Source organism: Salmo salar, chromosome 02 (assembly GCF_965601325.2).
Source record: "Salmo salar chromosome 02, fSalSal1, whole genome shotgun sequence".
NCBI classification, from domain to species: domain Eukaryota; kingdom Metazoa; phylum Chordata; class Actinopteri; order Salmoniformes; family Salmonidae; genus Salmo; species Salmo salar.
The window spans coordinates 45096303-45110456 of NC_138292.1; the positions used below are offsets into that span (position 1 = coordinate 45096303).

General features: G+C 45.4%; 1 protein-coding gene across 1 annotated transcript in view; it reads right to left on the reverse strand.

Annotated features, from left to right (window-relative positions):
• Positions 1 to 14154, reverse strand: part of eif3ea (eukaryotic translation initiation factor 3, subunit E, a) — a 57978-nt gene that overhangs the window by 28389 nt on the left and 15435 nt on the right. Inside the window, exons 4-5 of the mRNA NM_001141695.1 lie at positions 12507 to 12549; positions 595 to 699 (exon numbers count right to left, since the gene is read on the reverse strand). Coding sequence (NP_001135167.1) covers positions 595 to 699; positions 12507 to 12549 — 148 coding nt within the window. The remainder of the gene's footprint in view (positions 1 to 594; positions 700 to 12506; positions 12550 to 14154) is intronic.

Consider the following 14154-nt stretch of genomic DNA (forward strand, 5'->3'; position numbering starts at 1 on the left):
GTGGAGAATTGAATGGAGAGAATGACGGCAGCTTTTCACATGCAATTACTGAGGGTGTTCCTTCCTCTTGTGCTAGTCCTTTGAAAAATTAAAGAACCCTGGCCAAACAACCGAGCAGTGAAGTAGGAAAATCCATTTTTCATAACAAAACACATTGAGCCAAAAAAGTATACTTCAACAAAAAGTGTCTAATTTCTAAAAAAAAATGCAATGTTAAGTGGATGTATACTGCTCATAATTGATGGAGTTTGGCACTGTGCACTGCTGGAAAAAATCACATAACGACAGTGATTAATGCACAAAATGGGAGTCGTTCCTGAGAAACTAATACTTCTTAATGAAGCTTCAATCATCGTCTAACCGTTTGCCCTTAAAGAGATTGCTAATATAAAGCACTGCCCAATAGTGGCAACTTTTGAGTGGTCCAGTTTTCATTCTGAAAACTACTGATGAAGTTGCAAGGGTACAAATCCATAATGATCCTAATAAAATAAAAGTCTCTAGATCTATTAACTTGCTGTGAACATCTAGTATCCAAGGTTGCCAGTTTGATATTTGTTAAGAGTACACTGAAATGAGGGCTACTTGACTTACCAGGACACGGAAGAAGTAGAGGTACTCGGCAGCCCCAGAGTAGTTTCCACACTCGTACTGGAACTTGGCATATCGGTACAGAGTGTCCAGGTACTCCTGACGGAACTGGAAGAGAAAAAGGCTGATCAATGGTTTCGCTCGATAACTATTCAGAGCATAGACACAAGCAATTATTTATTTGATGACAATATTGTCAGCTTTCTCGCAAGCCTCATGTAAGATTATTACAGATTACTTCTGTAGCTTGTCAACTATGTGTCTGTCTATCCCTGTTCTCTCCTCTCTGCACAGGCCATACAAACGCTTCACACCGCGTGGCCGCTGCCACTCCAACCTGGTGGTCCCAGCGCGCACGACCCACGTGGAGTTCCAGGTCTCCGGCAGCCTCTGGAACTGCCGGTCTGCAGCCAACAAGGCTGAGTTCATCTCAGCCTATGCTACCCTCCAGTCCCTAGACTTCCTGGCGCTGACGGAAACATGGATTACCACAGATTACACTGCTACTCCTACTGCTCTCTCTTCGTCTGCCCACGTGTTCTCGCATACCCCTAGAGCATCGAGCCAGCGGGGTGGTGGCACTGGAATATTCATCTCTCCCAAGTGGACATTCTCTCTTTCTCCCCTGACCCATCTGTCTATCTCCTCATTTGAATTCCATGCTGTCACAGTTACCAGCCCTTTCAAGCTTAACATCCTTATCATTTATCGCCCTCCAGGTTCCCTTGGAGAGTTCATCAATGAGCTTGACGCCTTGATAAGTTCCTTTCCTGAGGATGGCTCACCTCTCACAGTTCTGGGTGACTTTAACCTCCCCACGTCTACCTTCGACTCATTCCTCTCTGCCTCCTTCTCTCCACTCCTCTCCTCTTTCGACCTCACCCTCTCACCTTCCCCCCCTACTCACAAGGCAGGCAATACGCTTGACCTCATCTTTACTAGATGCTGTTCTTCCACTAATCTCATTGCAACTCCCCTCCAAATCTCCGACCACTACCTTGTATCCATTTCCCTCTCGCTCTCATCCAACACTTCTCACTCTGCCCCTACTCGGATGGTATTGCGCCGTCCCAACCTTCGCTCTCTCCCGCTACTCTCTCCTCTTCCATCCTATCATCTCTTCCCTCTGCTCAAACCTTCTCCAACCTATCTCCTGATTCTGCCTCCTCAACCCTCCTCTCCTCCCTCTCTGCATCCTTTGATTTTCTCTGTCCCCTATCCTCCAGGCCGGCTCGGTCCTCCCCTCCTGCTCCGTGGCTCGACGACTCACTACGAGCTCACAGAACAGGGCTCCGGGCAGCCGAGCGGAAATGGAGGAAAACTCGCCTCCCTGCGGACCTGGCATCCTTTCACTCACTCCTCTCTACATTCTCCTCTTCTGTCTCTGCTGCTAAAGCCACTTTCTACCACTCTAAATTCCAAGCATCTGCCTCTAACCCTAGGAAGCTCTTTGCTACCTTCTCCTCCCTCCTGAATCCCCCCCCCCTCCTCCCTCTCTGCGGATGACTTCGTCAACCATTTTGAAAAGAAGGTTGACGATATCCGATCCTCGTTTGCTAAGTCAAACGACACTGCTGGTCCTGCTCACACTGCCCTACCCTGTGCTTTGACCTCTTTCTCCCCTCTCTCTCCAGATGAAATCTCGTGTCTTGTGACGGCCGGCCGCCCAACAACCTGCCCACTTGACCCTATCCCCTCCTCTCTTCTCCAGACCATTTCCGGAGACCTTCTCCCCTTCCTCACCTCGCTCATCAACTCATCCTTGACCGCTGGCTACGTCCCTTCCGTCTTCAAGAGAGCGAGAGTTGCACCCCTTCTGAAAAAACCTACACTCGATCCCTCCGATGTCAACAACTACAGACCAGTATCCCTTCTTTCTTTTCTCTCCAAAACTCTTGAACGTGCCGTCCTTGGCCAGCTCTCCTGCCATCTCTCTCAGAATGACCTTCTTGATCCTAATCAGTCAGGTTTCAAGACTGGGCATTCAACTGAGACTGCTCTTCTGTGTCACGGAGGCTCTCCGCACTGCTAAAGCTAACTCTCTCTCCTCTGCTCTCATACTTCTAGACCTATCTGCTGCCTTTGATACTGTGAACCATCAGATCCTCCTCTCCACCCTCTCCGAGTTGGGCATCTCCGGCGCGGCCCACGCTTGGATTGCGTCCTACCTGACAGGTCGCTCCTACCAGGTGGCGTGGCGAGAATCTGTCTCCACACCATGCGCTCTCACCACTGGTGTCCCCCAGGGCTCTGTTCTAGGCCCTCTCCTATTCTCGCTATACACCAAGTCACTTGGCTCTGTCATATCCTCACATGGTCTCTCCTATCATTGCTATGCAGACGACACACAATTAATCTTCTCCTTTCCCCCTTCTGATAACCAGGCGGCGAATCGCATCTCTGCATGTCTGTCAGACATATCAGTGTGGATGACGGATCACCAGCTCAAGCTGAACCTCGGCAAGACGGAGCTGCTCTTCCTCCCGGGGAAGGACTGCCCGTTCCATGATCTCGCCATCACGGTTGACAACTCCCTTGTGTCCTCCTCCCAGAGTGCTAAGAACCTTGGCGTGATCCTGGACAACACCCTGTCGTTCTCCACTAACATCAAGGCGGTGACCCGATCCTGTAGGTTCATGCTCTACAACATTCGCAGAGTACGACCCTGCCTCACACAGGAAGCGGCGCAGGTCCTAATCCAGGCACTTGTCATCTCCCGTCTGGATTACTGCAACTCGCTGTTGGCTGGGCTCCCTGCCTGTGCCATTAAACCCCTACAACTCATCCAGAACGCCGCAGCCCGTCTGGTGTTCAACCTTCCCAAGTTCTCTCACGTCACCCCGCTCCTCCGCTCTCTCCACTGGCTTCCAGTTGAAGCTCGCATCCGCTACAAGACCATGGTGATTGCCTACGGAGCTGTGAAGGGAACGGCACCTCCATACCTTCAGGCTCTGATCAGGCCCTACACCCAAACAAGGGCACTGCGTTCATCCACCACTGGCCTGCTGGCCCCCCTACCTCTGAGGAAGCACAGTTCCCGCTCAGCCCAGTCAAAACTGTTCGCTGCTCTGGCACCCCAATGGTGGAACAAGCTCCCTCACGACGCCAGGACAGCGGAGTCAATCACCACCTTCCGGAGACACCTGAAACCCCACCTCTTTAAGGAATACCTAGGATAGGATAAAGTAATCCTTCTAACCCCCCCCCCCCCCCTTAAAATATTTAGATGCACTATTGTAAAGTGGTTGTTCCACTGGATATCATAAGGTGAATGCACCATTTTGTAAGTCGCTCTGGATAAGAGCGTCTGCTAAATGACTTAAATGTAAATTATGTTCCGAGATGAGATCCATGGTGTTATATCCAGTCAATGACAGAGTGGCTGGAGTAAGGAGGGCAATTCTAGAATCATCTTCGATTTCAGAGCCCATTCTGTTTGATTACCATCACTGATCAATGGGGTCAGCAGGTAGCCTAGCAGTTTGTATCTGTATTTATTATGGATCCCCATTAGCTTCTGCCTAGACCAGTTACAGAAGTGGGAGGGTTTCCAGTCCGAATCCCTGCTCAGATGGGAAAATATGGTGAGGAGTGCACGGTCAACCAGAGGTTTGCTGGTATCATCCTAGATACCGTTGCCTGCTGTAGTGCCCTTGAGCAATTTAAGTGTGGAATTGTATGTACAAGTAGCTCCATGTCAAAATCCCATAGGGAATGCTACATTACCACATGTAGGCCTATTTACTTTGACATGTACATTGTCACCTGTGGCTAATCGGGAAAAGCCTTCAACAACCGACCTGAGCCCTATACTACGAATAAGGTATGAGGAGTCAACTTTGGTCTGACTTCAACTTGGGATAACTGGTACCACGAAAGTGGCTCACCTTTAAGCCAAGTAAATTTCTATAAATACAACACCTTCAGAACTAAACTGCTCCGGGGCAGGCTAACGCAATGCCAACTCCATTTATCCTCAATCTAGTGTCTGAGCCACTAATTGAGGAACAATGAAATCAGATACACTCCCTCTCACAAAGAGTAATCATCCCCATCATTTGAGGGACAAAACTGACTTGTCAAAAAAGTAAAAACCTATCAATTTACACATTCAGTAATGGACAGCATTTGTACCCATGAGTTAAACAGTGAAATTCTCAACGGCCACAACGCAACAAACAGTTCCACAGAGAGAAAAAGAGGGACCGGAATGTGGAAAAGGGGCACATGCATTGATAAGCAGACCAAGATAAAGACGGCACTTCTAAAAGCCTATTTCACAACATAGCCTGCAGAATTTACAACAACTCGGCAGAAATTAAAATGTGGCGCCGACTCTCCCATGGATTGATGTTTCAACATTGTCTCAATGAAGAGTTCGGCTAACCATGTGCAACAAGCACACACAGTTACAAGCCTGCTAGAGTTAGATTGAGTTTATTAGTCACATGTACAGGGACGCAGATGTAATCTCAGGGTAAGGTGAAAATCTTATGCTGCAGTGCAGGTCAAAATAAAATATATTAAAGAAAAAAAGTGAATGTGACAACATGTGTACAGTAACAATAAACTGAACAAAAATTATCATGTAAACTGTTGGGCCCATGTTTCATGAGCTGAAGAAGATTCCAGACATTTTCCATAAGAACAAAAAGCATCCTTCTCAAATTGTGCACACGTGTTTACATCCCTGTTAGTGAGCATTTCTAAATTGCCAAGATAATCCATCCACCTGACAGGTGTGGCATATCAAGAATCTGATTAAACAGCATGATTACACAGGTGCACCTTGTGCTGGGGACAATAAAAGTCCACTAAAATATGCAGTTGTCACAATGCCACATGTCTAGTTTTGGGGAGCGTGCCATTTACTACAGACGCCCGGACAAAGCCCTCATCCCCGTCATTCGCAGGAGAAAGATGTCGGGGGACGTAGGTCGGGGTGTCTTGAAAGGATCCGACGGCAAGTGGGTAATCTGCCTTTACCATCGGTCCTATTAGCTAACGTACAATCATTGGATAATAAAATAAACAAACTACGAGCGCGTATATCCTACCAACGGGACATTAAACTGTAATATCTTCTGTTGATTCACCAAGTCGTGGCTGAACAATGACATGAATAACATACAGCTGGCGGGTTTTACGCTTTATCGGCAGGATAGAACAGCCGCCTCTGTTAGGACAAGGGATAACGGTCTATGTATATTTGTAAACAGCTGGTGAAAAGACTCGAGGTTTTGCTCGCCTGAGGTAGAGTATCTCATAAACTGTAGACCACACTATATACCAAGAGAGTCAACTGAATTCTTCGTAGCTGTCTACTTATGACAGCAAACCGATGACAGCACTAAGACCGCACTCCATGAGCTGTATACGGCAATGAGGAAAGAATAAAACTCAGGCGGCGCTCTTAGTGGCCATGGACTTTAATGCAGGGAAACTTAAATCCATTTAACCTAATTTCCACCAGCATGTTAAATGTGCAACCAGAGGGGGAAAAATAAAGTAATCTAGACCACCTTTACGCCACACAGACACGCACAAAGCTTTCGCTCGTCCTCCATTTGGCAAATCTGACCATAATTCTATCCTCCTGATTCCTGCTTAAAAGCAATAAACAAAGCAGGAAGTACTACTGACTCCGTCAATACGGGAAGTGGTCAGATGACGCGGATGCTAAGCTACGGGACTTTTTTTTTGCAAGCACAGACTGGAGTATGTTCGAGGATTCTTTGGCTGGCATTGAGGAGTACAGCACATCAGTCACTGGCTTCATCAATAAGTGCATCGGTGACATCATCCCCATGGTGACCGTACGTACATACCCCAACCAGAAGCCATGGATTACAGGCAACATCCGTACTGAGCTAAAAGGTAGAGCTGCCGCTTTCAAGGAGCAGGACTCTAACCCGGAAGCTTAAGAAATCCTGCTATGCCCTCCGACGAGCCATCAAACAGGCAATACAGGACTAATATCGAATCATACTACACAGACGCTCGGATGTGGCAGGGCTTGCAAAAATATTACAGACTAAAGGAAAGCACAGCCACGAGCTGCTTTGTCACACAAGCCTACCAGGCGAGCTAAATTACTTTCATGCTCGCGTCGAGGCAAGCAACACTGAAGCATGCATGAGAGCATCAGCTGTTCCGGACAACTGTGTGATCACGCTCTCTGTAGCCAATGTATTCACAAGTCCGCAGGGCCAGCCGGATTAACCAGGACTTGTACTCCGAGCATGCGCTGACCAACTGGAAAGTGTGAAATTTTCAACCTGTAATTTTCAAGTCTGTGATACCAACATGTTTCAAGCAGACCACCATAGTTCCCTCAAAAGCTCATCACTAAGCTAAGACCTTGGGACTAAACACCTCCCTCTGCAACTGGATCCTGGACTTCCTGACGGGCCGTCCCCAGGTGGTAAGGGTGGGTAACACATCCGCCACACTGATCCTCAACACGGGGGCGCTTCAGGGGTGCGTGCTCAGTCCCCTCCTATACACTCATAACTGCATGGCCAGGCACAACCCTAACACCATCATTAAGTTTGCCGATGACAACAGTGGTAGGCCTGATCACCGACAACGATGAGACAGCCTACATGGAGGTCAGAGACCTGGCCGTGTGGTGCCAGGACAACGAACTCTCCCTCAACGTGATCAAGACAAAGGAGATGATTGTGGACTACAGGAAAAGGAGGACCGAGTACACCCCCATTCTCATCGACGAGGCTGTAGAGGAGCAGGTTGAGAGCTTCAAGTTCCTTGGTGTCCACTTCAACAAACTATCATGGTCCAAACACACCAAGACAGTCGTTAAGACAACGCCTATTCCCCCTCAGGCGATTGACATAGCACGGGTCCTCAGATCCTCAAAAGGTTTTACAGCTGCGCCATCGAGAGCATCCTGACTGGTTGCATCACTGCCTGGTATGGCAACTGCTCGGCCTCCGACCGCAAGGCACTAGAGGGTGGTATGGACGGCCCAGTACATCACTGAAGCCAAGCTTCCTGCCATCCAGGACATCTATAACAGGTTGTGTCAGAGGAAGGCCCTAAAAATGGTCAAATACTCCAGCCACTCTAGTCAGACTGTTCTCTACTACCGCATGGCAAGCAGTACAGGAGCACCAAGTCTAGGTCCAAAAGCTTATACCGCCAAGCCAGGAAACTCCTGAATAGCTCATCAACGGGATACCCAAACTATTTGCATTGTCCACCTCCCGACTACACACTGCTGCTACTCTGCTATTATCTATGCATTGTCACTAACTCCACCTACATGCACATATTACCTCGACTAACCGGTACTCCTTGTATATAGCCTCGCTACTGTTATTATTTGTTACTTTATTTTTATTTTTAGTTATCACCGAATTATTTTTCTAAAATCTGCATTGTTGGTTAAAGGCTTTTAACCTGTTATGGCTAGGGGGCAGTATTTTCACAGCCGGATAAAAAAACATACCCGATTTAATCTGATTATTACTCCTGCCCAGAAACTAGAATATGCATATAATTATTAGCTTTGGATAGAAAACACTCCAAAGTTTCTAAAACTGTTTGAATGGTGTCTGTGAGTATAACAGAACTCATTTGGCAGGCCAAAACCTGAGAAGATTCCATGCAGGAAGTGCCCTGTCTGACAATTTCTTGCCCTTCTTGATTATCTCTATCCATTACAGGGGATCTCTGCGTTATGTGACACTTCCTACGGCTCCCATGGGCTCTCAGAAGGTGGCAAAAAGCTGAATCGTGGCTTTGCAGGCTCTGGCTGAAAAAAAGTAGCGCGTTTGGATAGTGGCTGGTCACAGTACTGTGAGACTCAGGCGCATGCCCGAGTCGACCCCATGCTTTGTTTTCTTTCGTCTTTTTACCTAAACGCAGACTCCCGGTCGGAATTTTATCGCTTTTTTACGAGAAAAGTGGCATAAAAATGTATTTTAAACAGCGGTTGACATGCTTCGAAGTACAGTAATGGAATATTTAGAAATCTTTTGTCACGAAATGTGCCATGCTCGTGACCCTTATTTACACTTCGGATAGTGTCTTGAACGCACGAACAAAACGCCGCTATTTGGATATAACTATGGATTATTTTGAACCAAACCAACATTTGTTATTGAAGTAGCAGTCCTGGGAGTGCATTCTGACGAAGAACACCAAAGGTAATGAAACTTTTCTAATAGTAAATCGGAGTTTGGTCGGGGCTAAACTTGGTGGGTGTCTAAATAACTAGCCGTGATGGCTGGGCTATCTACTCAGAATATTGCAAAATGTGCTTTCACCGAAAAGCTATTTTAAAATCGGACACCTCGATTGCACAAAGGAGTTCTGTATCTATAATTCTTAAAATAATTATGTTTTTTGTGAACGTTTATCGTGAGTAATTTAGTAAATTCACCGGAGGTTTGCGGGGGGTATGCTAGTTCTGAACGTCACATGCTAATGTAAAAAGCTGGTTTTTGATATAAATATGAACTTGATTGAACAAAACATGCATGTATTGTATTACATAATGTCCTAGGTGTGTCATCTGATGAAGATCAAAGGTTAGTGCTGCATTTAGCTGTGGTTTTGTTTTTTGTGACATTATATGCTAGCTTGAAAAATGGGTGTCTGATTATTTCTGGCTGGGTACTCTGCTGACATAATCTAATGTTTTGCTTTCGCTGTAAAGCCTTTTTGAAATCGGACAGTGTGGTTAGATAAAGGAGAGTCTTGTCTTTAAAATGCTGTGAAATAGTCACGTTTGAAAAATTTACGTTTTTGTATTTGAGGAATTTGTAATTCGCGCCACGCCTATCATTGGATATTGGAGCAGGTGTTCCGCTAGCGGAACGTCTAGATGTAAGAGGTTAAGAAAGCATTTCACTAAGGTCTGCACCTGATGTATTCAGCGCATGTGACAAATTGATTTGATTCGTCAGGTTGTCCAACCGGCCTCAACCACAGACCACGTGTATACCGTCATATGGGCGAGCGGTTTGCGAATGTCAACATTGTGCCCCAATTCGATCGATAGCAATTGCAATGCACAGGAGACACTGTGACGAGATCTTGAGGCCCATTGTCGTGCCATTCACCCCCTGCCATCACCTCATGGTTCAGCATGATAATGCACAGCCCCATGTTGCAAGAATCTGTACACAATTCCTGGAAGCTGGAAATGACCCAGTTCTTCCAGACATATCACCCATTGAGCATGTTTGGGATGCTCTGGAACGAAATGTAAAGCGTGTTCCAGTTCAAGCCAATATCCAGCAACTTCGCACAGCCATTGAATTGGAACGGGACAACACTCCCCTACCCTATTCAAGGTATCTGTATTACCAGTAGAGGTCGACCGAATAATCGGAAGGGCCGATTTCAAGTTTTCGTAGTCTGTATTTTTGGCCACCGATTTGGAGCTTTTTAAAAAAAAATTTTTTTAACGCCTTCATTTAACTAGGCAAGTCAGATTAAAAACACATTCTTATTTTCAATGACGGCCTAGGAACGGGGGTTAACTGCCTTGTTCAGGGGGGGATTCGTTTTTGCAACCTTCCGGTTACTAGTCCAACGCTCTAACCACCTGCCTTACATTGCACTCCACGAGGAGCCTGCATGGCAGGCTGACTACCTGTTACGCGAGGGCAGCAAGAAGCCAAGGTAAGTTGCTAGCTAGCATTAAACTTATCTTATAAAAAACTATCAATCTTAACATAATCACTAGTTAACTACACATGGTTGACGATATTACTAGTTTATCTAGCGTGTCCTGCGTGGCATATAATCAATGCGGTGCCTGTTAATTTCTCATCGAATCACAGCCTACTTCGACAAACGGGTGATGATTTAACAAGCGCATTTGCAAAAAAAAAAGCGCTGTCGTTGCACCTAACCATAAACATCAATGCCTTTAAAATCAATACACAAGTATCTATTTTTAAACCTGCATATTTAGTTAATATTGCCTGCTAACATGAATTTGTGTAACTTCTCTAGCGTTCCGTGCAAGCAGTCAGGGTATATACAGCAGTTTGGGCCGCCTGGCTCATTGCGGACTGTGTGAAGTCCATTTATTCCTAGCAAAGGCCGTAATTAATTTGCCAGAATTGTACATAATTATGACATAACATTGAAGGTTGTGCAATGTAACAGGAATATTTAGACTTGGGGATGCCACCCGTTAGATAAAAATAGGGAACGGTTCCGTATTTCACTGAAATAATAATAAACGTTTCATTTTCTAAATGATGATTAAGAAACTCCGGATTCGACCATATTAATGACCAAAGGCTCATATTTCTGTTTTATATTATGTTATAATTAAGTCTATGATTTGATATTTGATAGAGCAGTCTGACTGAGCGATGGTAGGCAGCAGCAGGCTCGTAAGCATTCATTCAAACAGCACCTTCGTGTGTTTTGCCAGCGGCTCTTCGCAATTCTTCAAGCATTGCGCTGTTTATGACTTCAAGCCTATCAACTCCCGAGATTAGGCTGGTGTAACCCATGTGAAATGGCTAGCTAGTAAGTGGGTGCGCGCTAATAGCGTTTCAAACGTCACTCACTCTGAGACTTGAAGTAGTTGTTCCCCTTGTTCAACATGGGTGGCTGTTGTTGATGTGTTCCTGGTTCGAGCCCAGGTAGGAGCGAGGAGAGGGACGGAAGCTATACTGTCACACTGGCAATACTAAAGTGCCTATAAAAACATCCAATAGTCAAAGGTATATGAAATACAAATCGTATAGAGAGAGAACTAGTCCTATAATAACGACAACCTAAAACTTCTTACCTGGGAATATTGAAGACTCATGTTAAAAGGAACCACCAGCTTTCATGTGTTCTCATGTTCTGAGCAAGGAACTTAAATGTTAGCTTTTTTACATGGCACATATTGCACTTTTACTTTCTTCTCCAACACTTTGTTTCTGCATTATTTAAACATGTTTCATTATTTATTTGAGGCTAAATTGATAGTAGTTATGTATTATATTAAGTTAAGTGTTCATTCAGTATTGTTGTAATTGTCATTATTACAAATAAATAAATACAATTTAAAAAAAGAAGCTGATTAATCGGTATCGGCTTTTTTTGGTCCTCCAATAACCGGTATCGGCATTGAATAATCATAATCGGTCGACCTCTAATTACCAGTCAATGAAATCCATAGATTAGGACCCAATTTATTTATGTCAATGTACTTATATGAACTAAGTCAGTAAAATCTTTTAAATTGTTCCATGTATTTATGTTCAATACACACACTGACTGTAGTACAAACTGTAGTAATGATAAATAACCGTTGGGTGGTGGGGGCAGGGGAAGAGTATGTTGGAGAATGTCCATAAGGGGCGCAGAAGGGGGGTGATTAGTGAATGAAACAGTAAAAACAATAACTGTCCATTTGGGGGGTGGAATCTCTGAATGGAGCCCTAAACGGTACACTCCTGCTAAAATCACAGCGCGCTGACGTCAGTTTGGGAACCGAGTCCAGTCTCACAGATGCAGTGTGGCTTTGACAGGCAGTGGTTGCTAGCCACTGCGATGCGGAGGGAGACCGCCCTTTCCCACAGCCGAGTGGCCTACGGGCTGTTGAGGTGCACTGAGGACAGGGTGCAGGTCAGCGGGATGCCAGGGGAGGGGGGTGTATAAAGTGTCACGCCAAATATAGACTCCCAGGCATTCTTGCGGCCAGACCCATGTGTCCCGAGCTGTTCCATCTATTCTTAACAATTCACCACAGACTGTAAAATGTCCACAGAATTTTCTGCAAGCCGTAAAACCCCCAAAAATGAGTTACGGTTTTGGGAAGTCATTACATGTCTCCCTGCTTGGGCCCCCCGTTCCCTAAACAGTGGGTTCACACAGGAGTCATGGGAAATGCAGCTTAGAAGTGAGACGTCAGCAAAGCGGTCCAAACTTACGCTGTGTTTCTCCGCCAGATAGTTAAAAAGGGCCTGTCCATCCCTGAAAGAGAGCAAGAGAGTCACAGTTAGTGGACTTGTTTAATTTAAGTAACCAGTTGGCGGACGCAGGCCAAGTGTTAAGCCCCATTCAGGTGTAATTTCTGGACTGTAGCAGTTCTAGAGTTCCAGGCAAATCAAGGGACTTTCATTTTCAAAACAGTTTGAGCTGCTCCTTTGTACTTCAAGAGTCTGACAGGCAGCAAAAGTACTTGTGTGTGTGAACATTCACAGGCTGTTTACAACATTCATCTTCAACACCGACGCCATTAAACTGTCAAGATTCAACATTGGGGGGGGGGGGTTAAATCAATCTCACTTTATAAAACTGGAATTGCAGCCTTTAATTAGTCGCTTGCCAAATATATATATATATATATATATATATATATATATATATATATATATATATATATATATATATATATATATATATATATATATATATATATATATATATATATATATATATATATATATATATATTTTTTTTTTTACATGTCATAAAATGAAACGCCATTCATGTCAACAGAGGCAAAAAAAATACACTACATGACCAAAAGTATGTGGACGCCTGCTCGACGAACATCTCATTCCAAAGTCACGGGCATATATGGAGTTTGTCCCCCCTTTGCTGCTATAACAGCCTCCACTCTTCTGGGAAGGCTTTCCACTAGATGTTGGAACATTGCTGCGGGGACTTGCTTCCATTCAGCCACGAGCATTAGTGAGGTCGGGCACTGATGTTGGGCGAATAGGCCAGGTTCGCAGTTGGCTTTCCAATTCATCCGAAAGGTTTGAGGTCCATGCTCTGTGCGGGCCAGTCAAATTCTTCACACCAATCGACAAACCATTTCTGTATGGACCTCGCTTTGTCATGCTGAAACAGGAAAGGGCCTTGCCCAAAGTTGGAAACACAAAATCGTCTAGAAAGTCATTGTTTACTGTAGTGTTAAGATTTCCCTTCACTGGAACTAAGGGGCCTAGCCTGAACCATGGGAGAAAGAAAAAAGAAAACCCTCCACTTTACAGTTGGGAAGGTAGGGTTCTGCTGGCATCCGTCAAACTGCCTAATGGTGAAGCGTGATTCATCACTCCAGAGAACACATTTCCACTGCTCCAGTCGGATTGCGGCGAGCTTTACCCCACTCTACACTTCGCATTGCTCTTGGTGATCCTAGGCTTGCATGCGGTTGATCGGCCATTGAAACCCCTCATGAAGCTCCCGACAAACAGTTATTGTATTGAATTCCAGAGGAAGTTTGGAACTCGGTAGTGAGTGTTGCAACCGAGGACCAACGATTTTTACACGCTTCAGCACTTGGCAGTCCAGTTCTGTGAGCTTCTGTGGCCTACCACTTTGCAGCTGAGCAGTTGTTGCTCCTAGACGTTCCCACTTCACAATAACAGCACTTACAGGTGACCAGGGCAGGTCCAGCAGGGCAGAAATTTGACAAACTGATTTGTTGGAAAGGTGGCATCCTATGATGGTGCCACGTTGAAAGTCAGAGCTCTTCAGTAAGGCCATTCTACTGTCAGTGTTTGTCTATGGAGATTGCATGGGTGTGTGCTCAATATTATACACCTGTGTGGCTGAACTTACCAAATC